Source organism: Astyanax mexicanus, chromosome 2, assembly GCF_023375975.1.
Source record: "Astyanax mexicanus isolate ESR-SI-001 chromosome 2, AstMex3_surface, whole genome shotgun sequence".
In the NCBI taxonomy this organism is placed as follows: Eukaryota; Metazoa; Chordata; class Actinopteri; order Characiformes; family Acestrorhamphidae; genus Astyanax; species Astyanax mexicanus.
The window spans coordinates 55,314,007-55,340,257 of record NC_064409.1 but is presented as its reverse complement, the minus strand read 5'-3'; the positions used below and the strand labels follow the sequence as shown (position 1 = coordinate 55,340,257).

The 26,251-nt window shown below is 36.9% G+C and overlaps 1 protein-coding gene across 1 annotated transcript in view; it reads left to right on the top strand.

Moving 5' to 3' along the window:
• Positions 1-2,172: 2,172 nt before the first annotated feature.
• The window catches only part of lamb1a (laminin, beta 1a), a 37,428-nt gene continuing 13,349 nt past the window's right edge, over positions 2,173-26,251 (top strand). The window contains exons 1-21 of the mRNA XM_022672238.2: positions 2,173-2,329; positions 3,023-3,195; positions 4,259-4,394; positions 5,937-6,010; positions 7,585-7,773; positions 7,867-7,930; positions 8,885-9,087; positions 12,799-12,919; positions 13,559-13,747; positions 15,471-15,647; positions 15,749-15,861; positions 16,191-16,270; positions 17,108-17,243; positions 17,352-17,510; positions 17,717-17,844; positions 18,036-18,156; positions 19,808-20,015; positions 22,294-22,437; positions 22,554-22,785; positions 24,479-24,642; positions 25,405-25,629. Of these exons, the coding sequence (XP_022527959.2) occupies positions 2,299-2,329; positions 3,023-3,195; positions 4,259-4,394; positions 5,937-6,010; positions 7,585-7,773; positions 7,867-7,930; positions 8,885-9,087; positions 12,799-12,919; positions 13,559-13,747; positions 15,471-15,647; positions 15,749-15,861; positions 16,191-16,270; positions 17,108-17,243; positions 17,352-17,510; positions 17,717-17,844; positions 18,036-18,156; positions 19,808-20,015; positions 22,294-22,437; positions 22,554-22,785; positions 24,479-24,642; positions 25,405-25,629 (3,067 nt within the window). The 5' untranslated portion in view covers positions 2,173-2,298. The remainder of the gene's footprint in view (positions 2,330-3,022; positions 3,196-4,258; positions 4,395-5,936; positions 6,011-7,584; positions 7,774-7,866; positions 7,931-8,884; positions 9,088-12,798; positions 12,920-13,558; positions 13,748-15,470; positions 15,648-15,748; positions 15,862-16,190; positions 16,271-17,107; positions 17,244-17,351; positions 17,511-17,716; positions 17,845-18,035; positions 18,157-19,807; positions 20,016-22,293; positions 22,438-22,553; positions 22,786-24,478; positions 24,643-25,404; positions 25,630-26,251) is intronic.

Genomic DNA, 26,251 nt, shown 5'->3' with positions numbered 1-26,251 from the left:
CAGCACTATATTTTTTCAGTGTCACCTTGGAAAAAAACGTTTTACATTGTTTTTACTGCTTGAGAAACTTTTATAGTAGTATTTTTAATTAATCTCATAGGTTACCTTTTTGGAGATACAAAAGTTTGGACAGACATAATTGATTAATGTGCCATTTTTTTTATCAGTCTATACGGCTTCTTAACATGATACAAAGATTAACACAGGACCCTTCCTTTGGATTTTGGGTCTCATACTAAGACAAAAACACATTTGTAGACACAACTAAAACTGCAGGGCTTCCACTTCCAGATGCCTTCACAGCAGATGTGATAAGAGTCAGACTGTGGTGTTCTAAAATACTTTCTTCTGCAGTTACTCACGGAAAAAAGACATTATCTTCAAATTGTGCTGGAATTAGGTGTAATCCTTGCTTTGAGTTACGGCTTGGATGAAATACATTTGCTCGCCTGTTTCAGAGCTTGAAGAAGCTTATAATGATTCTGTTTGGAGATTAGAATAAAAAATAGTCAGCTGAAGGATTCACATGTTTGATGACTTTTATCAGGGAACCTGGGGTAATAAAGGTCCAATAATTTATAGTAATGCTTTTTTAATTCAAATGCATTGCCTTATACAGACAATAAACGAAACACAATGTGCATGAAAAGTAAGTACTATAGACAGTAAACCATAAATTCAGATACTGTATGCACAAATGGGTGAAGTTAGGTTACTGTACTGGTAGCAAAGTAGGACAGTAAATCAATAAATATGAGCTTTCACAATAAGCTTTGAATCTTAAAAAAGCCACTATAACATCGTAATGAACAGTCAACTTAAACTGCATTTTTGCGTGTAGCAAGAGAGGGAGCTCTTCACACTTAGGCAGTGCTCAAGTGACATAACGACTGGAGGTAGAGTGAGGTAGAGCAAGGCAGAGTGTAGTCCACAGTAAACACATACATCATATTAGACTGGAAAAAATTGTGCAGCCAAAAAATCTTATAGCAGATGAAACTAATTTAATATCTTAATTTATCCCATTCCTACATCAGTATCGTATATCCAACAACGTATTCATGGCCACCTTGGCCTACAACTGGAGCTGTCCCCGCGCTGGCCGAGTGACACATCAGTGTTATATGCTTTGCCCGGTAATTCAGAGCTAAAGAACAAATGATTAGAATGTGTCTATGGAACACCACCAGCAAAGGACAATATATCTTTAGAACAGTTCTATTTACACTAGTTAAAAGTAAAAATCCACCCCCGGGTTTTGTTCCAACTGCCTGGGCAGCTCTGCTGTGGCTCAGCCAACAAAACCCTAAGGTGAATTTTTACTTTCTGGACCTCTATCACCCACCTCTGTGTGTTTACATAGGATCTTTGGTGGATTTTGCGTTTTACAGAGACTAAGACAAGGGGGGGAGGTTCCGAACTGCATTTAGCAGGGCATTACACATGTTGTAAAGTAACATATGACATGCCAAAGACTGTTATTAGTGTAAAAAATTATTTATTTGTAATTTTTTAAAACTTTTGTCTGTCTTGCAGTTTGTCCTCCACTACTCCTCCACCAGACTAAAGCAGGATTATACTGGATCACCTTACTTTTTTCCCCACAAAAAATCATTTCAAAATGAATGAAAAATGGAATAAGACCTTTAAAGTAAATATGAAAAGAATACTTGAAATATTTAATGACAAAAATAAACTGATTTCGAAAGATAGAACAAAGAAGAACTCCAGGACGAAATAACCTGGGAATCATTTTTGACCTGTTTTGTGTATTAGAGGGTTAATGGCTTCACAGATAGCTCTGTCACCTATAGTGCAGTGCAGTGCTGGTGCTGTACGTGCTGTATGTGTCAGTGTGGGGCTCCCCTCAATCACACCGCTCTTTGTTCCTCCAATAGGGGGGAGGGGAGTGGGTAACTACACTGATCAGACCGAGCATTGTTTTACCAGAAAAAAAACTTAACGCAAATAAACGACATCCATTTACTAAACTGAAGGAACATGACATGTTTTTTTTAGTAAGATATTCACAGTTTTTCATTAGGGCTGCTGTACTGAGGTTTAACGCTCCACTACCTCCAGCTCACAGTTACAGGAGTACCTGGGGGAGGGCTGCCACACCGCGCATGCGCAGGAGCAGGGCGGCTGTGTGTGGACCGTACAAAACTTTGCCACTAGTTCAGAGCAGCTGGACAGAACCCGAGGCAGGAGACCAGCAGCTCAGGAGGCTCAGGGAAGCTGGACAGAGGGTGACCAGAGCCGGGTAACACACCCAGAGTCACCGACCAACACAGAAACATGATGATGTTGCAGCTCGCAGCCCTTTTATGTAAGTTTATCTAAAGTTTATTTAAAGTTTTACTTTTAATGGTTTGTTTTTTAGAAAGTAAAAGACGAGTATATTTTTTTCCTGTGCCTCATTAAACCTTATTTAAGGTAAAATATGAAAATAGCTAAAAGATTCATTTATTAAATGTGTTTATTAAAAAGATGTGTTGCCTGGTAGCCCTGATTTCCAAATGAATAAAAAAAATCACACAGACACATTTATTTCTGACTCCTAACATAATTGTGTTATATTTTGTTTATTATTTTATATGTTTTTAAAACCGTGTATATAAGATAAGACAAGGTAGTTCCTAATTAAGATTATGGGAATTTCCAGTCAAGCCAAAAAACAAAGCCATTGTGACAGGATGTAAGAATCCACAGAAAAGATAAACAAAAACAAAGAAAACAGAAGAGACATAATACTATAGAATGTTGCATTAATGAAAAAATGCATTAAGGTATATACCGTATTATATAAAATGTGTACATATACTCACATTTGAATCAAGTTGAGTTCACCACTTTTGTTAGTGCACAATCATAGATTTGCTTTGTTAGTTAATTTTTTTTAAATATTTAAAATGTTTAAAAAATTTTGCTTTTTAAAGTAATGGGCAGTAAAAGTAATAAATGAGCAATTAGGACAGAATTTTCTCAGAGATAAAAGATGAATGGGCATCTCTTCACACAGATTTAGGGGCTATCTCTCTGGCTGAAATACCTGAGCTCGGGGATGTCTGTACGGAGGGCAGCTGTTACCCTGCCACTGGAGACCTGCTGATTGGCCGAGCTCAACAGCTCTCCGCCACCTCAACCTGCGGCCTAGGAAAACCTGAACCTTTCTGCATCGTCAGTCATTTACAGGTGACTTACAGATCTGTATATCTGTGGTTAAAATGTTTTCTTGTCTTTTTTACCACTGTCTGTTTAGTCTTTCTAAGTTGTAAATTTTCCTTCTATGCTGTGAAACTCATGAATGAATGAAAGAAATGAAGTGTGTGCAGCTCTTGTTTATTTTTTTTCCATGCTCTGGGTCTTTCCTCACACAATTAAGCTTTCCTCATATGCTCAGCCAGCTGTACATGAGCAAAAGTTAAACATTAATTAAATGTAGAACTCGATTCCACACACTTTTTATGTACTTTTATTTGGTTTTGATACCCAGATAGAATTTAATTAAGACTATCATATTTAATTTGATGAATGACAGTGTTAAATGGAAAGTTTCCCACCCCTAAGGGCAAGTTTATGGTTTAAAGGTGATTTCCCCTCACTATAACTTCCACAGTCCCCCAGGGCTTTAATCTTGTGTGTTTGTACTGGGATGCATTAATTCTTGTGGGTAGTTTTGGAGCATTCCTCATCCTTGCATGTGAGATCTGGATTTTTTATAAGACTCCAGTCTGGCTGGGGCCCTGTTCTGTCTAGAATACTTCCTGGCAGACACAACCATCAAAAATCATCATAGAGATGAGAGGGAAACATCCCCCACTATGTGGGCTCATTGTTGGCCTAGAGATGGATTACAAGTTTTAGACTAAAGAGTAAAATCCTTAAAGAGGCCTAACTTGAGTTGAACTTGAAATGACTGGCTACATTGCTGCCGTCCTCTTTGTAGGCTTATCAGTGCTGTGGTTGTTGGTTGATGTGGTAATAGTGGTGTGAGGGGGCTCCACTGTCGTAAAAGTTGAATATCTGGAATGAGGCCCCTGCTGCCTTCGAATCAGCGAGACTCTGAAACGAGCCATTCTTTTCCAAAGGCTGAAAATGCTGAGGCTTATGCAATTAACATAAGTGCAGCTGCTTCATGCAAAAGCAATGAACAGAGGCTTTGGAATCATTTCCCACAGTAGATTTGCTGAAAGTTGTGTGGAGGTCTTGGAAAGGAGTTGACATTTTTCATTCTTTCCACCCTCTCCGAATGTAGGAAGAGAAGAAATGCTTTGTGTGCGATTCCAACAAGTCCTTCGATGAAACAGAGCACACAACCAGCCACAGAATCGAAAATGTGGTGACAACATTTGCCCCTAACCGACTCAAGACTTGGTGGCAGTCAGAAAATGGTGAGTAGCCTAATACACTCAGTCTCCAACAAATTACACTTTTCTTTCTCAGGGTTCATAGTGTTTTTTTGAAGGTGCAAAAGCTTGTGATCTGTTCTAATGAGCATTTCCCAGGAGCAGGACAAGAAGTATGTCCTTTATGTAGCTCAAATTAGTGTCTTCTAGTTTTTGTTCTTCCAGGTGTACAGGAAAGAGTGAGGTGAATCAAGCGTTTAGTTCTCATGGGAAAAAAGAGCATAGAAAACAAGAGGGACTGTAGGGAACACCTCTTTCTGCAAGCTGTTTAGTCCCCTGTAATCACACTATTGGTGGGAGTTCCAGCTTCAAAGCAGGCACCTAATAGCTGACCAGTTAAGATGATGACCTGCCTTTTAACTGTGGAATGACAACGGTTTCCCTTAGGAATTATCCCCCTTGAACCTTGGGAAACCTTGAGAAAAGTTGAGTAGAAGGCCCTAGGCAGAGTGGCACTAAAAAAGAGATGTAAAAAAAAAAGTTAAAAATAGAGTGGAATTAAATAATAAATTAAAGATTACATCAACACTTACGTTTGCCATTAATTGTGTTTATCTTATCTAATCAATACACTATATGTTATACAGTACATATAGTATGGATGTGCACATTCAAGGAATTTTTCCAGTGCTGTACATGGCCAAAGCTTCTGTGACATATGCTAGCCAGTCATGCTTCATCACTGAGATGGGGGAGGGAGGCAGTAGTAATAATCCCCTGGATTGCCTGTTTCTTGGGAAAGGGGGTTTGTGAAATGAAGAGAAAAGGAAGTAAGGGACATGACTGCAACAAGAGAGGCCTGTGAATGTAAGGCTGAGCTGTTTCAGGAGAGGAAGGCAGGAGGTGGGAGTAAAGCGGAGGAGATGGGAAGCAGTTCTTCATCTGGACACTGGCAGCCGGCTGGACACATGGGCCTGGGAATCAGAGGAAGCAGACATTCTACCTAATTATATATCTTACTTTTTTCTGCTTCATAGAGCCACTGGCATGTTTCCAAAGAAAACAGATGTCTGCACAACTCTACTGTACAACATGGAATTGTTCCATAGTGTACATGCTGCAGATGTTACCATGAAATTAGCCTTCACTGTCTGTGCAGCTTGGTCTGTACAGATACTACAAGCAGAGTCGTGCTTCTTAAACTGTGACCCTGTACACTCTTCAGTTTTGTAACAAGTTTTGCATTCACTTTCTAGATTTGACCTTCATTACCAATTTAATGCTGCAAAAAGCCCATATAATTATAATAGGTTTTAAATACAGTGACTTCAAATGACTTCATTCAAATGGTAGTAGTACAGTCATGATTGCTGTTTTTGCGTGGATGATATATATTGTCCTAAAGATTATTGTGATAATATTCTCACAATATTATTGTAATTTTAAAAATCATTTTATGCCACTTATATCATGTTAATATGATAGTATACTAATACAATTATGTTTTTTAAAAGGTAAACTTTTTATTAATAAGATAATTCAGAAATTGCTGTTTTATTTCACACTGAATTTCTCACTCTCTCTCAGGCATGGAGAATGTGACCATCCAGCTGAACCTGGAGGCCGAGTTCCACTTCACCCATCTCATCATGACCTTCAAGGTAATTGTGCTGACAAACTGAGGGACACTGCGTCAGGTGATGACTGGTGTTTTTGTGTGTTCTTTGGAGATTCACATCATCTTGGCCTCGGGCTGAGGTTGCGTTGGTGGTTAAAACAGCAGGAAGGCGAGGGGGCTGTTGAGGGGCCGGGTGTGGGGGGTGTGGATGAGTGTGAGAGAGCAGTGGGGGAGCTGGAGGAGCTCCAGCTGTATGTGTGACTGAGACCCTTGGAATGTTACAGATAAAGATCCATCCTACTGCAACCGTTCATTTACCAGATGCCCTTAATTTGCTTCTGGAACATAATATAACATGTTCCTAGTCTATAACATCCAGTGTTCTGAGAGTAATATATAGTAATAGACTATGTAGTAATATATATATTTATATGCCCATACCTGTCTTTAACCATGGATAGATAATTTATATTGTAACAGTTTAATTCAACACATGGAGGGTATTTCAGTTAATTAAACAGAAACACTATATTAAGTTAATATTACAGGAATCACAACCTGTTTGCATCTAGCAATTGGATAATTGTTTACTCAGCTGTTTCTTGACCAGGTGTGATTTTGATTTTGAAGTGTGAGTCTAACAACCCCCCCCCATTTACACCTGGTCACATCATGTGACCAGTATCTGGATTGTATCCTGATAACATTTTAACCACATTCATTTCCCACTTAATCAGGCTAAAATGTAATTGCTTTGTGGTTCAAAATTATTACTAGTGTTTTGTTGTACTGGGAGATGTTATGTTTAAACTTGTTATGACTAAAATATGTCTCAAATAGGCTTGTCACTAAAACTGCTCTTTTTTAGATGATATATTGTCCCAGGACCATTTCATGCCAATGGTTCAAAGATAATTTATACACAGTTATGCAGTTGCACCATTTAAACTGTAATGATCGTTCACTTATTAATAGTTTGTGAGATGTATGTTTTTTTTTGCTATTTGCAATTCCTGTCTTACGTCTGCAACATATTTTTTTAAAGTAGTTTTTTATTTCTATTAAGAAATATGCATGTAAACACAGTGGGCAGTATCTAATGGAATTCTTAGATTTGTATCTGTTTTAACTGCATCTTAGGGTCATTTACACCTAGATATACTCATAGTGTAAGTGACCTGATATATACATTGCCAGATAATGTAAATTTGACTGTAGGTGTAGCATTTTAATCAGGAGCTTGTTGCTTTATTTCTCAACACTGGGCTCAAAGATTTGTGTATAGCAGCAGCCCAGCGAAGATTCCGGATAAGTTAATCAGAGCCATATGGATAAGAGGAGCTGATAACAAGAAAGAATGCACTCATGATCTCAGCAGAGCATGGGGGACAATTGCTTATAAACTGCTCTGCATTAGACGTTTATTTTGCAGTGCTTTAAGAGAGTTACAGTGTTATGCATTGTGTTCTGTCTTTGTAAGGGAGATTTGTCAGATATGTGGTTCTTTTAAACATGCTTTTAAGAGTGTAGTTGAAGATTCACAGTTTTTATCTCCATTTTTCTCCATTCCCTGTTTAATGTGAATTTGTGTTGCTTTGTCTTGTCATATCTATCTAGACGTTCCGACCCGCTGCCATGGTGATCGAGCGCTCGGCTGACTTTGGGAAGACGTGGCAGGTGTACCGTTACTTCGCTTATGACTGTGAGTCGTCCTTCCCCTCCGTCTCTCAGGGACCCATGAAGAAGGTGGATGATGTCATCTGTGACACTCGCTACTCTGACATTGAGCCGTCCACTGAGGGCGAGGTAAGAGTTTACAGTGTTTAAATACTATTTGTTCTCCCTCCAAGATTTCTTCAGGTTGTTAATAACTGTTTTGGAAATTGTTTTTTGTTCTAGGTGATCTTCAGAGTGTTAGATCCAGTATTCAGGATTGAAGATCCTTACAGCCCCAGGATTCAGAGTAAGAGCAATCCTAACAGAATTCATTATATAAAGAGTTAAAACATTAAAACATTATAACATTAACAAATTATACTCTCTCTAAAAATGACACAATCATATGGAAAAATATATAGAGTCTACTCTTAATACTGAAATTGAAATGGCTGAAAATTATTTGTAATGCATTTTGCATGTAATCCCGCCTCAGAAATAGTTTTAGCAAATGTGGAGATCTGTAGTGAATTGTAAAAATTCACTCTAGTCCTGATAATATGAATTTATTTCTCCCCCAAAATGTATGTATGTTGTGTTGTTAATTCACCTATGAAACATATAGGTGTCCATATATTGTCTCTGTCAGACAAATTCAAAATGCACCTCTAGAGGACGAGGAATACACTTTCAATAAAATATAATGTAACAAGATTTTATCCAAAGTAATTTTGATGCAGTACTATGTGTCCATGCATCACAAAAACATAAACAATTAAAATCCCTGGATTCAGCTTGTGCATGACAGAAACTGTATGTTCTTACATCCTGCTTACAGTACCTAATGATTCATCTTCATTATTGTCAACATCCCAAAATAATCTAATTTCTTCCTCATTGCTATTTTTGTTTAGTTTATTGCTAAGGTTCCTTCTGATACTGGTACTTTCCCACATAAACCAATTCAGACCCCTGTTTCCTGTCTTTATGTCTGTTTTATAGAGAGATACTTCCTAGGCTTAACGATAAAGAACACATTTAGCTTTTTGCTGCATCCTGTTCCATGTTCTATGTTATAAATGTGTTATCAAACACTTGAAAAAAAATATTTTATCTTTTTGATTTTCAACAAAATGGGATGTAGTTTTAATGAACAGCATGAATCTTTTTAATTACATAGTAATATATGGGAAAGTAAGATCTGTCTATTACCGTCAATAATTAGCACTTTCCATTAACCAATCTTTCTGTCTGATTGTAGACATGCTGAAGATCACCAACCTGAGAGTGAAGTTCACGAAGCTGCACACACTGGGAGATAACCTGCTGGACTCCCGTATTGAGATTAAGGAGAAGTACTACTATGCTATCTATGACATGGTGGTGAGGGGTAACTGCTTCTGCTATGGTCACGCATCTGAGTGTGCCCCTGTCGATGGAGCTGGAGAAATGGTGGATGGAATGGTGAGTTCAGCCACTTTAGACACTTTTCTGATTAAAAGTGGAACAGTAGAAACAAGAACATTTTTTTTTTTTAATAAAAAAAAAAATGCTTTAAACTCTAAACTTAGAGCCCCTAGAGCAGTGATATTTTTACCATTGTAAGCTTTGGTGACCCAACATAACCCCCCCCCCCCCAAATGTAAAAGATGTAAGTGTATAATTGGGTTGGGGGGGGGGGGGGGTTAAAAATGACAAATAAAAACTGACATTTACTATAGATGAATAAAATAAACACGTAAAAAAGGAAAAATTGATACATAAAACATAAGGAATTTTTATCTTATGAAGAAAAAAATAATTAGATCAATAAAATAATACAACTATTTAAAATGAATAAAAAATAATTTATATAAAATAAAAACAAACAACAAAAAAAAAGAATAATATCAGTTTCAGTTTCAGTTTCAAATCAGTAAAACAGCTCACCAAAACCTCAACCTGTCCAAATATTGGACAATAATTGATTAACTTTACAGGCCCTCACTCATTTTCATTTATTTAACTAAACTGAGTTTTATATTCTTATATTATTATATTATTATATTCAGCCTCGCGCTGAATTCAGCTCCGCGCTGCCGGAGAGAGCGCCCGCCCGCGCCAGAGAGAGAGAGAGAGAGACAGAGAGAGCGCAGCGCAGCGCGGCGAATTTTGCTTACCCTAGACTATATATAGTATTAAAATTAAACCCCTTAAAATCAAGAGGGCTTCGCGACCCATCGTGGATCTTTGGCGACCCATAGGTTGGGTCGCGACCCATAGGTTGGGTCGCGACCCATAGGTTGGGAACCACTGCCCTAGAGTATATAATGCATATCTCACACTTAGCTTGTATTTTCCATTAATCAAATCTACTAAATAATTCATAGTAGTTAGCGAATCAATCAATCAATCAATCAACCTTTATTTCCACTCGTAATACATTTACATTTTTAATACAGCCGAGCATTTACAAAATTAAAGGGACTGAAAAATAAGTTTAAATTATAACAAGCAAACAATAAAATATTTAAAATTTAAAAGGAAATAAAATAATTCAGAATAAAAGGATATGCAGACAGGCTGAAATGCAAAGCCATAAAACAGAGATAAATAATTAGAATAATAAAATATAAACACAATTAAAGCAAAAGAGGACTAAAATAACATCACAATTAAAAAAAAAGTAAATGATGGAACTAAAATAAATAATAATAGTAAGTTTAAAAAATATAAAAAAGGACGAAATAAATTAAATAAAAAGGTAAAAGGCCAAATGTAAAACCATTAATAAAAAAAAATAAAGGGATAAAATTAATAAAATAAATTAAATAAAAGAGATTAAAGGCAAAACATAAAATTGTATAAATAAAAACAAAACAAATAAATAAAAAGGTAAAAGAAAAAAAATCAACTAAAACAGTTACAGGCTGTCTGAAGGTGGCTACAGACTAACAGTTTAAAATGATTTATTGACACCAGTGAGCTGAGTTTTAGAATTTCCTGTAGTGAATACCAGCTCACTGTAGCTAAAAGCAGATTTTCCCGGTTCAGTAAAAAATCTAGGAACCTGACAGATAATCCATTCACTAGAGCGGGTCTGATAAGTATTGTTATCTTTAGAAATAGTGGATGAGATATAAGATAAGTGTATTAACTGAATAACAAGGCTCGAACTTTAAATGTTAAAGTTTTGTGTTTCTCACTAAAATAATTACTAAAATAATAAAAATAATAGCTCCTCTAATGGGTTACACTGATCTTGCACAACAGTCTGTCTGGTAAACAGACTCTGATTATTTTGTCTAGCTTTTCTCAGCTTAGCTCAGAGTGAACATGCTCTGAAATCAGATTCTCATGCTTGATCACATTTATTTGGCAGACCAGGTCGAATCTGTTTCTTATTAGGATAAAAAAATTGCACTCTGTGTAATGATTGTGAGATTGAATGCACTTTTTAATTTCAGAGAAGTCAGGCTCTGGTAAGCACATGTAAGTGCCACATGTGAGTGTGTGTCCTATGTGTGTGCCTGTGTGTGTGAGTGTTTGTGTCTATGTGAAAGCTTGTATATTTAAAGGCAGAGGCCTAGCAAATCAGTTCCTGTTTAGTCTATATTCCACCATGTGCTCCTCCTTTCTTTTTCTGACAGAAATCTCTTCATAGCTCAAAAAATCATGACTGAACAGAAATCCATCTGGATCTCAGTGTCAGAACTTTCTCTGAATTTTATTCAAAAGCACTGTACTGTTTCCAGATCTGCTCTAGTAATGGTACAGTACAGTGAGAGCTTTCTTTAACGTCTGCGTCTGCTGCCAGTGCTGGCGTTTCTTAATGCAGTCCAGATGCATCCAGTATAAACAGTTTCTGCTGCCATCTGGATGGAGTTTTTGTGTTCGTTGTGTGCAGCTGTATCCTTAGCCTGACTTCCTGTTGCTTGAAGAGTCCGCCTTTTCAGTTTAAAGTATGTCTGTCTTTTAAAAGGAAAGAGATGAATCATACTGATGGTGAAGAGAAAAACTAGCAAAACATGGAGTTTTTTTTTAAATTGGGAGCTTGTTTTTTATTAAACAGCATTCCTTAGTGCCTCTTCTTTCATTTTCTTTATAAGAACCAAATGTGAATGGAGCAGAAGGCTTGAAACACATTGAGTTGATAGTTGTTAAATGTTTGAAAAATGTTGTTGTTCAGTTTTTTTAAGCCTATTCTGTTTTCAACTTTCAGTGGAATCTGTTATTATCATTATATATTTTTTTGCTCTGCTTAACCTCGTAACACTCCCGGACTTGTTACATACTAAAGTGTATTATTCAGTAAATGCAGGGACTTCCTCTGTCCATAATGATTAGGGCTATTCTTAGGCTATGTCAGTGTATAATGATAATCACCACCTGCCAGCAGTTAAGGGGTTAAACATTTGTGTTTATTGTATAGTACAAGAAGCTGGATTTACCTATGAATCCTTGCTTGATGTTGCAAGTATTGCAGACTGCCTGGTAGAACGTATTTGGGTGAACCAAACGCTTTTGCTCACACTGTAAGGTTTTCTTGGGCTCTGCTTACTAGGGGTGTAAGCAAATATCAATGCCCTTGAGTATATATATGTATATATTGAGATACTCTACTATATTTCATGTTTGATTTTTTGTGTTGTGTTTAAACCCTAATTGATAATGTTGTCTTCAGGTCCACCTGTTCTGATCTGATAAAAGTAATCCTTTCTTTTGTTTAAATGTCCTGCATGTGTGTTTTAATGCTATGAATATGAAATACATCCTCTTGATTGGTGCACTGCAATATACTGTAATATATCAAACCATAACCCTTGTATCATGATGCCTATTCTATCGACAGGGTTTTACCTGTCAACACACAGCCCTACTCCTTACCATTTACCATGAACATTGATTTTCATGTATAGAAATGCACAAATACAGCAAATACAGTTAATGCAGCTTGTCCTAAACTACCTGAAAGCCTCAAACTTCTAAAATTCACCCCCACACTCCCACAGGCTCATTCTCGTCTACTGTTATACTTTTCCTTTATGTGTTTACACACACTCTTTTTAGTGTCCAATTATTTAGTTTTATTTAATTAGAGCTGCCGTGTGTAATTGCTATATTATTTACATTTTCAGTGCTGTAGTAGAAGATTAATAATTTAATTTATTATTTTATTTTTTATTTTTTTTGCAGGTCCATGGCCACTGTATGTGTAATCACAATACTATGGGTCTGAACTGCGAACGCTGTCAGGACTTTTACCATGACCTGCCTTGGAGACCCGCAGAGGGACGCAACACTAACGCCTGTAAAAGTAAGATATCTATGGATATTTATGTTACTTTTAATACACTGTAGTTCCTTACTCACATAGCTCTATAACTCATAAAGATAATTTATGTGATATATAAGTTATACGAAGAAAAATATTCATTCTAATAAAGTAGCATTAATTTACGATTCTTAATACTGTGGGAATGCTGCATTTGGAGATGTCACACCATCACTTTTCTATTCCAGTATTGATATTGAAACATTATAATATTGATGTTATAAAAATGTTATATAAATATTGTCTGTAACTAATACAAAGTTTACTTGAAAATCTTCATTTTTTTTAATTAACTAGTTTTAATTGGACCACTTTACTTAAGTTGAATGTAAATGTAAAATATCCTGCTCAAACACTCAGCTAACACAAATAAATAGAAACAAAGCTAACAACGTCATGTAACAGTTCAGCAAGATTTAAAACAATATCCAATCCAATAATTTTTTTGCTGATATCGACCCGATACTAAAGCTCATTAATATTGAAATGCCACCTGTAGCTGCACATTAAAGTTAAAGTTTATTACTAACATTTACAAATTAACATCTCTAATCTGTACACTGAATTTAAATGTCTGAATTTTACAAATTAAATTTAATCAAATTTTCATTCCCTCTGCAGAGTGCAACTGTAATCAGCACAGTGACTCCTGCCACTTCGACATGGCCGTGTATCAGGCTTCCAGTAACATCAGTGGAGGAGTGTGTGACGACTGTCTGCATAACACCATGGGTCACAACTGTGAGCAGTGCAAGCCCTTCTTCTACCAGCATCACGAGAGGGACATCCGTGACCCCAACATCTGCGAGCGTACGTGCCCTCTGTCATCTCTTCTCATCTCTCGTCTCCTGTTCCGGCTTTTGTGCTTTCTTTCTTCTCTTCCTTCAGTCATCTGTTCCTCCCTATATCTTGTCTGGTCTAGTTTGAACGGCGTGTCTGCCAGGGCCTTTGAACCTTTCCCTCTCTTTGTGGTCGGGGTGGTGGGGGGAGAGCCCTGGTGGGAAACACCTGGCCTTTGAAGCGTTCAGTCACCGCAGCGCTAAACCCTAATCTGCCCACAATGCAGTGGTGTCTTAAGTTTCACATTTCCCTTTGTGTGGCCACCAAGATTTTTAAATCCACTTATTTGACCACAAGGCAAAAATGTTGGCCAGGATCTGAATCTGTTTCAGACCACACATGTGGTGTAATTAGCGGAGCCACATTATTTTAAAATTTAAACATTTGACTGACATTTTACACAGTTAATTAGAAGATCTAAAATATATATGGACAACTTTTCCCCCAAATTCCCCCCAAAAAATTTATTTGCAGAAAATAAGAAATGGCTAAAATAACAAAAAAAGATACAAAGTATTTAGACCTCAAATAATGCAAAGAAAACAAGTTCATATTCAGTTCAAGTTTTAAGAGTTCAGAAATCAATATTTGGTGGAGTAACCCTGGTTTTTAATCACAGTTGTCATGCATCTTGGCATGTTCTCCTCCACCAGTCTTACACACTGCTTTTGGATAACTTTATGCCACTCCTGGTGCAAAAAATCAAGCAGTTCAGCTTGGTTTGATGGCTTGTGATCACCTATCTTCCTCTTGACTATATTTCAGAGGTTTTCAATTAGGTAAAATCAAAGACTATCAAACACTCTTTATTTTTAAGTGCTCTCTTATTTTTTCCAGAGCTGAATGTCCACATGTTTGTGATCACACCTTCAAATCAATGCATTTATCTGTTTTTATGTTGCACTCAGTGCTGTCAGAAAGGTGTAGACCCCCCCAGCATTGAAATGTGTTTGCTGGTATATGTCTGGGATAGTGATTGTTCAATGTCCTGACATCAATAGCATTCTTCAATCACTGCAATCAAAGCAATGCTTCACTATTTTGTAGAAAGTCTTCTCTTGACAATAGAAATAGTTAATCCTTCAAAAGCATGATGAACTGTTTTTTAATACCCTTAATGTTGAAGAAACATTAAATGAGATGTCCTAACTCTTTTGGTCATAGTATATGTAGTATTTATTTAGCGTATATAATTCATTTTAACACATATTGAACTTATTTTCCAGTTTATCTTTATTTTTTGCCTTCAAAAACCATAGGAAGTAAATTTTCTATTATTTATGTCTAATACAAAAAATGTTAAAACTTTTAGAAAGGTAGATGCGAACATATATTTGATACAATGTTTATGTTTCTTAGCAGAATACATCATTTATTGATTGCTCATTTTCCTTAAAAAAAATAACAATGTTTTACATTGTTTTTTTATGCAGAAAGAAAAAACACATTACTTTTGCCACAGTTGTATAAAAGGACAAAATATGTTGTTTTTGTTTCACTGCTTGAAGTATTGGTAGTTGGAGGACACTTAAATAAAATAATATAATAAAAATTCAATAACACTGAAGCTAAGCATCATATTTTGATGAGGAGCTCGGATTCTGGTAGCTCTCTTTAGTTTCTCCTCGGGAAGCTTGTTTTTGGTGATTTTTTTTGTAAATGTTTATTCTAATGTCTGTATTTCTTTTTCCAGCCTGTAACTGTGATCCTGTCGGCTCTCTGAATGGAGGAATCTGTGACGCTCTGACTGATGTCTCTCTCGGTCTGATCTCTGGTCAGTGTCGCTGTAAACCCAATGTGGAGGGCGAGCGCTGTGACCAGTGCAAGCAAGGTCATTACGGCATCAGTGATGACCCACTGGGATGTAAACGTAAGTCATAGATATTAGGAATTTCACTGGCATTTACTGTACAAAATGTTTCTATTGCAAAACTAATGAAAGATCCATGTTGTGCCTTTTCTGTTACCCAGCATGCACCTGTAATGCCCTGGGGACAGTTCCTGGAGGAAGCCCTTGTGACACGGACTCTGGAGACTGTTACTGTAAGCGTTTGGTGACGGGGAGAGATTGTGACCAGTGCTTGGTAGGTTATGGTTGCTTTTTACAGTACAGTCACCCTAACTTTATTGGGCTTTATGATAATAAATTGTAAATTATACTATGAAAAGTCCCTGTGGAGTCTCAGGCTCAGGAATTACTGTGGGAATTATTGTAGATGCAATCCATCCGGTGTGTTGTAGTGAAAATGATCTCCAGACTGTCTGCATTCTGCTTGTTTATGCATCCAGCTGGAAGGTTGGAATGCAAAACTATGGTTTCCCACTGTAAATCTCAGTTTCTATTTGGGTGGTCTGTCATAAACAACCTGCTGTGCACCACAGAGTGTGTTCTAACAAACTGTTCTCTTCACAGCCTCAACACTGGGGGCTCAGCAATGACATGGACGGCTGCAGGCCGTGTGACTGTGACATTGGAGGAGCTGTTAATAATGAGTGAGTGCAACTTACATACAGTTTGACTTAAACAGGCTTAAAGAGGCACTAAACCCTAAACTATTCATTTTAATTAATAGCTGAAATGTGTTCATTTGAAGTTGTGAAACATAACATACCTGCTTTAAATGTTTAGAAACATTTTCTGTCCTTTAAAAAATGCTTTTATTTCCTCATCTGAAGTTCCCTCGCAGGTTCAACTGTGCTATAGTTGAGGATAATGTGTCTGTCAATATAACAGCCCTATCTGAGGCACACTGCTCAGCCCAATCAGCTCTTCTTTCTGCCCCTCCCCTAAACCCATACATCACCCAGTGCCCCTCCCAAATTACCTCTTTCATTTTTTTTAGCATTTTTCAAATTTGAGCTGAGGGTGGAGTCAGCTAAAATCAGGGGTTTTAGTTACCCTTTAACATTGACCCAAAGTGTGTGTTGGGTACCAGATGGGTGGGACATTCTGTTTGAAAAGTTGTTTAGACATTTAAAAAAAATGTTCCACAGTGTCACATGTGTATCAAGAAAGTGTCATAAAAGGCATAACCACCCACAGTGGACAGCACAGTGGTTGGTAATGATTGTGACATCACAGTGGTGTCTGGCTTGAATTGTCCATACAAATAGACAAGCAGCTTTCATTGGACCTGTTCCATGATTTTGGAATGTCAGTGTAAATCAAACAGCATTTCAACAGTAAATCGCTAGCAGTTTTTCCAGTGGAATTATCCGTAATTTAAGTTGTCCTACTTGTAAATGTGCTAAATGTCAGTTACGTCATTGCAATTCCAATTCTTTTATAATTCTGCTTGAGATCATATCTTGTTTTCTTGTGTTCCTCAGTTGTTCTGCAGAGACAGGCCAGTGTCAGTGTCGGGAGCATATGTTTGGAAGACGCTGTGACCAGGTGGAGTCTGGCTTTTACTTTATTGCTCTGGACCACTACGTTTATGAGGCAGAAGATGCGAAGTTTGGACCCGTAAGTCTTCTGTTCTTGTTTACAGTATATTTCTGTCTAGATGTGCTAATTCTGTCTTGGATATCTTAGAGTTTTCTTCAAATATAATAAAAGTCTCTTTTTCTCTAGGGTGTGACGGTTGTCCAGAGGCCATTCCCTCAGGATCGTACTCCGACCTGGACTGGCATTGGATTTGTGAATGTTCCAGAAGGAGCTTACCTGGAGTTTAACATTGACAATATTCCACACTCAATGGAGTATGACATCCTCATTCGCTATGAACCCCAGGTGAGGTCCTGCACACTTCTGGATTATATTTCACCATTATTCACTGTTGCACAATGTGTTTACACAATTATTATTGTTGGCTGTATTACTGAGAACATAAGTTTGAAAAGGAGATGTTTTATAGAGATTATAGCTGACTCTTGTATTGGCATTATGTCATATGGTGTGTGTTTTTCCTCCTTTTGACTATATGTGTGTGAGTTTAGCTTCCAGAACAGTGGGAGGAAGTACTTATGACTGTCATCAGGCCTCGTGTAATCACTGCTGACAGCCGCTGTGCCAACACCATGCCAGACGATGACAACCAAATGGTGTCTCTCCATCCTGGCTCCAGGTGTGTTTGTGTGTGTGTGTCTATGTATGTGTGTGTGTGTGTTAATTCAGTTCCTTTGCACCTGTCATTGATCATTTTCAGGCCTCTTCTTCCAGAGAGAATAAATAAAACACATTGTTGTGTTCTGATAAAAAATAATCTGTTTATATTTTGTAGTTAATCAGTCTTCATGATGTGTGTTTTCCTCTCAGATACATAGTGCTGCCCAGGCCAGTGTGTTTTGAACAGGGGTTGAACTACACCATCCGCTTGAGTCTTCCTCGCTACTCCACCAACAGTGACATCCAGTCCCCATACACACTCATTGACTCGGTATGTTCTGTATAACTTAAATAGTTTATTTCAATCTTAAGTAGTTAACACACGAGAGATCAAATCCAGATTTAAAAATGTGTTCAAAATAATTCAATCAGTTAAATTAAATGAGCAATTCGGTCATGCTTTTTTTTTTTTACAAGTGGTCACAAGTGGGCATGTGACAAGCTCTGAAAATAATATTGTAAGGTTAAAATCTTTATGTAACCTATACACTACGTCTCACAACACCAATTTCGTAACTTTGATTTCAACATGTAGTTCTAGAAATAGAGCCGTGACTGGATATATGTAATATACAACAATTTAATAAAGCATTTGAATTGTTAATTAGGTTTGAATATACACTTTTTAAAGTAGTACATTTGTCTACCTAAGCACACCAGAATTGTGTAAATGGTAAGGTCACATGTACACACTGTCCTGTGTCCTGTGGTGTTAAGTATATGTCCCATAGGATCTTCATGGGTTAAACTGAAGAACAAAATGCTGTAAAGAGCTTTCCAATTCTGTTAAAGAGTCTCTGACACATTTTTATGTGTTATAATGGAAATTTACACTTATTATAGTGCGAATGTGCATTGTTTTCTATGGTTCGGAGGATCAAATTTTGATTAGTTCCTGTTTATTTTAAATAGGCTATTTTTATGCATGTAAGTGTCTTTTGTAAGTGGCTGTTGACTTGATCACCCATTCAGATTTGACACCTGTTCATTAGAAACTTCACTGATAACAATGGCTCATCATAGCTGATTATAATGTGTCAATCATTCATGCACAGATGCATATGCAACCACTTGACACATTTGTATTGTGTAGATTAAATAGGCAATTTTAAATGTGGTCTTATATTGTTGTGGGTTGCTTTTGTCTGGGTTACTTGATTGGAGTTATTCAGTGCTGTCTGATTGTCTGGTCTGTATGTCTGTCTAACCTACATATTATTGCATGATCTGCACTAAATATTCAAAGGTATCAAAAGTATTTACATTCATTACTCAGGTAGAAGATAGATATTAGGGTTTAATATACTTATTTAAAAGTTGAAGTATCAGCTTAAGTTTTTTACTCAAGTACACCCCCCCCCCCCCCCAAAAAAATACATCTTTCTAAAGGCCATAATGACTATAATGTGATATTAAAATGTTAATCTTTTAAAAAATGGGATGCTAGTTGGAGGTTAGTTGATACATTTGTAGTTCTCTTGAGTCTCGACACGGATCATTTTCACACAATTTGTTTTTTTTTTCAATGAGAATCTGAAATGAAATCAAGCTGAAATTAAAATTTAAGGATTAAAACATACAAATAATTGGGTGAAAATGTAAAGAATAGAAGTAAGAAGTCATATGAAAAATAATAGTAATAGAGTATAGTAACAGTTTACTTTCTTACTTCACACATCTGCAAATATAATGCATTGCTTTTTTTGCTCACATAAAAAAACACACATAATGTTTTTGTTCATTTTAAGAAATCTGATATTATAGATGCTCACAGTACGCAGTAAAATTACTTTTCATACCCTTTAAATGTCAGTGTTATGCTAATGATCATCAGCTGACTTTGTTTAGCTATGGTGCTTAATTTGCGGGGCAACGACTCATCTTTTAAGCAAGCACTGATAGTTCTGCTCTTTGTTTGTCAGATTGTGCTGATGCCTCACTGTAAGAACCTGGAGATTTTCTCCGGCTCCGGGTCAGAGGGAGGTGACCTGGAGACCAACAGTGCCTGGGATACCTTCCAGCGCTACCGCTGCCTGGAGAACAGCCAAAGCGTGGTGAAGACCCCCATGCCTGACATCTGCAAGAACTATATCTTCAGTGTGTCAGCTCTGCTGCATCAGGGGGCTAAAGGTCTGAACTCCAGAAACATGCACACACACACACATGTATTACAATTTCTATCAGTCTCACAGTTACATTCATTCATTCCCTCCATTCAGCCATTCATAAATCCATTCACATTCATAGCCATGTCATTTATTGCATTCGCCTTTCATAGCACTCTCCTCCAGTGCTCTTCACTGCCCCCCTCTCTCTTTCTACACGTCAGAGCTTGTGTATGTGTCCCTCGGGCTTGATTATAGGGCCTCACATGCTTCCTGACTGAGGGAGATTTTCTCAATAGTGTAAATCTCATCCGCTGTCAAGCAGAAAGAAAGAAAAAATCCCCTAGAGACAGTTTATTGCAGTTATTACTTCACTTCACTATCTCCACAAATCTGCTGATAGAATTAACCCAAAAACTCATACCCCTTATCTAAAGATGAATCGAAATATGAATTTAGATTACCGTAGAGATGTTTAAATGGAATTTAAATGGAAAATATTCAATTCTTTGTTATACTGTAAACTTACCAAAAGTACCAAACCATCCAATTTCAAGCGAAAGCACTGGTGTGCAGTAATCATTAAAAATCAGGACATGTTTATTCATCTTAGAATATCATCAATCATCCCACTTCAGTGAGGATGAAAGGAGTAGCCGTATAAAGTGATTTGAATGCTGATGTGGGGATGCTGAGTAGCTGGAATACTTTCAGCCGTAACTTCATCACTCACGTTTTTCTGCCCCCGTGGCTTCACTAAAGGTCGTTTGGTATTTTTCGTAATCCTGTAGGTCAGATGAACTTGCCTATATGAGTAGCTTATCTCTGTGTGCATTATCTGACTGACTGAGACATCAAATATGCCTGAGATATATTACCCTCCATCCACTCAGACACGCTCTAACCTGCAATGCAGGAAGCCTTCACTGTCAGCACACACATATACACACACTCCATACACACAGCCTTTCTTTTTGTGCTGAAGCACATCGTGAAGAAGCCCCCCTTCCGAGCTCTATTAAGTATGGTATGTTCTTTAACAGCACCTCGTTTTTGTTCTCCTGTCAACGTGATGAATTAAGAAGCACTCTCATGGTATGCCTGAGATGAGCTGAAAGAAGCTGCATTTCATCAGGTTGTCAACTACAGAGAGGATGATAGGACAGGAACCTTTTCAGGGTGACCACAGACTTAACATTGTTTTAGTTTGGTTGGGCAGTAATCTCATTTGGGATTCAAATAATGAAGTTATGTTTTATTAGGAAGAAAGGTCACATTCATTTCCATATCATTATTGTCAGACCATATCAAAACCGCACATCTCAGTTATTACAGTCTTTATGTCCTACATCATGTTTGATGTTACATCTGTAACATCAAATAATGTTGCATTACATCCATTACATTAAATCATGTTACATTACATCCGTTACATCAAATCATGTTACATTACATCTAATATAATAAATAATGTTACATTACATTTGCTACATCAAATAATGTTACATTATATCTAATACATCTAATAATGTTACATTACATCTAATACATTAAATGATGTTACATTACATCCATTACATCAAATCATGTTACATTACATCCATTACATTAAATCATGTTACATTACATATAATACATTAAATAATGTTACATTACATCAAATAATGTTACATAAAATCATGTTACATAAAATCATGTTACATTACATCCATTATCTCAAATAATGTTACATTACATCCATTATCTCAAATAATGTTACATTACATCAGTTACATCAAATCATGTTACATTACATATGTTATATAAAATCATGTTACAGTACATATAATACATTAATAATGTTACATTACATCAAATAATGTTACATCAAATAATGTTACATCAAATAATGTTACATAAAATCATGTTACATTACATCTGTTACATCAAATCATGTTACATTAAATCATGTTACATTACATCTAATTCATTAAAATCATGTTACGTTACATCTGTTAATAAATCATATTAAGTCATGTTATCTCGTCTGTTATTTTAAATTGTGTTACATTATATCTGTCAAAATTAAATCATGTTGCATTAGATGGATTAAATCGTATTACGTTACATCTGTCAAGCAGTGTTCTATTACATATAACTTATAATCCGATTTGTTTCAGGACAAAAAAAAAATAAGATGATTTTTTACCAGCATGCTAAGTATTGTCTGAATTCTGAAGGTTGAACAGCAAAAGGTCACAAATTGGATGCCAATTGGATGGTCTTGTATTTATGACATCTCTGCCTCTCTTTCTCTCTCTCAGCGTGTGCGTGTGACCCTCAGGGTTCTCTCAGTACTGTGTGTGACCCGAATGGAGGCCAGTGTCAGTGTCGGGCCAATGTGGTGGGCAGAAACTGTGACACGTGTGCCCCCGCCACCTTCCTCTTTGGACCTCTAGGCTGTAGACGTGAGTCTAATTTTAAGTATATCTTGTTGAATACGAAGCGAAGTGAACAGATCTCTGAATTGTACCTGCATTACATGCTGCGGTTGGTTAAAGGTGTTTTGTTCCTCATTCTGCAGACTGTGAGTGCGATCCTCAGGGCTCACTGCATGCGTTCTGCCATGAGGCCACCGGTCAGTGTGAGTGTATTCCTGGAGCGTATGGGCGTCAGTGTGACCGATGCCTCCCTGGACACTGGGGGTTCCCTAACTGCCGGCCCTGTACCTGCAACGGCCACGCTGAGCAGTGTGACCCTCTGACTGGACAGTGCTTGAACTGCAAAGACCACACCACTGGCCACAACTGTGAGAGGTCAGTTACAGTTACTTAATTTGGATAATATTTCTGTAATGTACTTATTAATACATTCTTAAATGAAGAGTGAAGCAGATTAGGATTAGTACTGCACTGGGTTTAAAATGAATCCAGACATGACTAATGTGCATAATGTGGATTTTTGTTGAAGATATACATCTTTTTAAGCATTAACCTCTAACCTCTAAGTAAGTGATTGGTTCAATTACAAAATGTTGGGAAAAAATGTGTTTAAGACTTTATAGCAGTAACAAATTGATTGTTCTAACAAAAAATTTTAAAATTGATGGGTTATTCATGTGCACATCTCAGTGTAGGCTACACAGTAGCCCCTTTAGTCAAGAGTATTCCACTTTTTGGTCTTAAACAAGTTAAACTTGAAGTCCTTAAATTGCTTTAGCAGTTTGTTTGTCCTCATAATCTTGCTCCATCTATACATTTTTACATTTTTGAGCTACACTTTGAGACATTTGGTTGAATCTGAACAATCTGAATATAAAAAGCTTCTGCAGCCTCGCAGAATTTATTCTACTGCTAACATCTTGAGTAGAGATAAGCACCATGCCAGTTTTTATTTTCTGATGCCAATACTGATACTAAAATATAATTATCAGTTAAATCAATTGAATATATTTACTTTAAGAAAGCTGCTCAGCTTTTTGAATTGAATCAATTCATTTGACTGAGCATCTTAAATCTAGTCAAGAGGCTTTATTGCTTTTCCTTTCGAGAACAAGTACAAAATGTAGTGAAATTACGTTCCCCCAGGAACATGGTGCAAAATGGAACAAACAATAAAAAAAATGACAGAAAAAAACGAACAAACAAACAAAAATAGAGTGTAAATGTAGACAAGTTTACAGGCAGGACAGGGCAGTGCTGACTTTATAAATGTTCTTGGTGAGATTAAGGTGCATTAATACATAAAGGCTTTGACTTATATGTATCAGATTATAAATCAGCTTATATTATATGTGAACACAAGAGAACACAATAGAAATATACAGTGCTTTAGTAAAATACATAGATTTTTATGGAATGACATCCAAAATTCTACATACACAATAAACATTACAACATTACAGAGTGTGAGTTTTTTTTTCCAATATATGATCCATTATGTTTATATTGACCTGATACCAAAACCTACTCATTCCAATAAACCTCAGTGTTCCTTCCTGGTCTTTTTGATTGTTTGCTGTTATTAACATCACTAGAGTTTCCTTGCCTATTAATAATGCCCCAAACAGTTGATGTTGGCATGTTGGATGTTTTGTATGCCACTGAGTGATTTATTGAGATTTATTCAGTCTTGTGTTATTTTGTGACATAGACATTTATGGTCCTAATGGTGACGGACAAAACCAAACACCACATCTTTTATGACCTCTAGGCCTTTCCTTTGGGTTTGTTAATAACTGGCTATTAAACAAGTGAACAGCCTTTTCCAAGCTTTTTTCATTTACTTCACTTCAGCTTTGTAGTTTCTCTGTGGCAGAGTCTCATTTCAGATGTGCTGATGTAGAAAAGAAAAACGGCAAAACTAGCGCGATCAATCATACAGACTAAAATGCTTATACCAGTGCTTAAACTGCATCTTACTGTTTGAACACAATTTAATATGAATTGATTTCATCAGCCCTGAAAATGATACCATATTTCTCCATCCCCCCCTGCTTTGTCTTCACAGATGTTTGAATGGACATTATGGTGACCCCATCCTGGGCTCCGGAGATCACTGCCGCCCCTGCATGTGTCCAGATGGTCCAGGCAGCAGACGGCAGTTTGCTGGGGCGTGCTATAAGAACCATGACTCATACCAGGTGTTCTGTGTCTGCAATCAGGGCTATAAAGGTAACTAATAATAATGCACATTGTGCAGAATTTGCACTTATGTCATAGATCATGCTGGAGCTTGTCTTAATTTAAAGCCTTACATTAAAGATCTTTACAGGGGGTATGAGGATTTCTATGAGGATTTTTATGAGAAACAGTGGTGTATGATATGGACAACAATGATAACACTTTTGAATAACCTGATAATAATGTTAAATACTATAAATAAAGATAAAAATGATTTTAAGCTGCTCAAATGTTTTTTTGGCACTTGGCCTGGTTGCACTCATTTTTGCCAGGATAAGAAGTAGTTTAGTGTGTTTGTTCACTATTGGCTGCTGCCTCACTCTGCCTCACTCTACCTCCAGTCTTGTTAGGTAATGTGAGCATATTGCAAAGGCGAAAACTGAAACTGAAACATTTATCATACAGGCTTATTTCAAAAGTATACATTTGTGTTTTCTAAATAATTAGTCAAATTAATGTCAGGGTTTGCACATACCAATTTACAACTTAAGATTTCCCTTCAAGTTTCAGCCATGACATTTTTTGGACCTCTAATTTTAAGCATATTATCTACGTAATTCATCTGTGATTTGAATATTGTCTGTATATATCACATTCATCTGATTTCCTTTCTTCATCCCTATCTTATCCTTTCAAACCCCTATTGAAAAAATGCATAATACCATGTGATAGATCATGTCATTTATATCATGGTTATCAGGGCTGAGGAAATTAATTTTAATTTCACTCTCTTTCTTTTCACTCTCCATCAAGGTGCCAGGTGTGATGAGTGTGCGCCTGGTTATTACGGCAATCCTCACGAGGCAGGTGGAGAGTGCCGACCCTGTCAGTGTAATAATAACATTGACCTGGTGGATCCGGGGTCCTGCGATGCCCACACCGGTGCCTGCCTCAAATGCCTCTACCACACTGAGGGAGAGGGCTGCAGTCGCTGCAAGTTGGGTTACTATGGCAACGCTCTTACCCAAAACTGCAGACGTAAGTGTCTGGCTCTCTGGCTTTTCACCTGATATGCACACCTTATTACCCTTATTCCCAAACCCGCTTCTTAGTGCTGCTGTTCATGATTAATCTGATGATATACCGTGGATTGTGTTTCTATACTTTTTATAATGTTGTGGATTTGATTTGGATTAGATATAAATTACATTTTAGTAATTATTATATATAGTCACCTAACACTCAAAGTAAGGTAATTAAAGTGCTTTAAAAATTAAATAGAAATCTGTACATCTCGTATTCACAAAAGTACTCTAATCCTTTAATCAATACTTTTCTGAGGCCACTTTCTATATTCCTTCAAGCTTTGTCAGTTTGAATGGTAGAAATCTGTGAGCTGACATTATCCTGTTGCAAGTTTGCACACGCTCTCAAGGATGTTTTCTTCAAAGATATTCTTGTTTTTGGCTTAATTTGCTGTTCCTCAGTTATTACCAGTCTTCCTGCCCCTGCCCCTTAAAAGCACCCCAAAGCATGATGCTGCCACCACCATGTTTTTACCAAATGCATGGTAATGCAAAGGTTATGTGCAGTGTCTGATTTCAGCAGACCTAGCTCTTGCTGTTCTGCACAAAGTAATTTTTTTTTTCATTTTTCATTT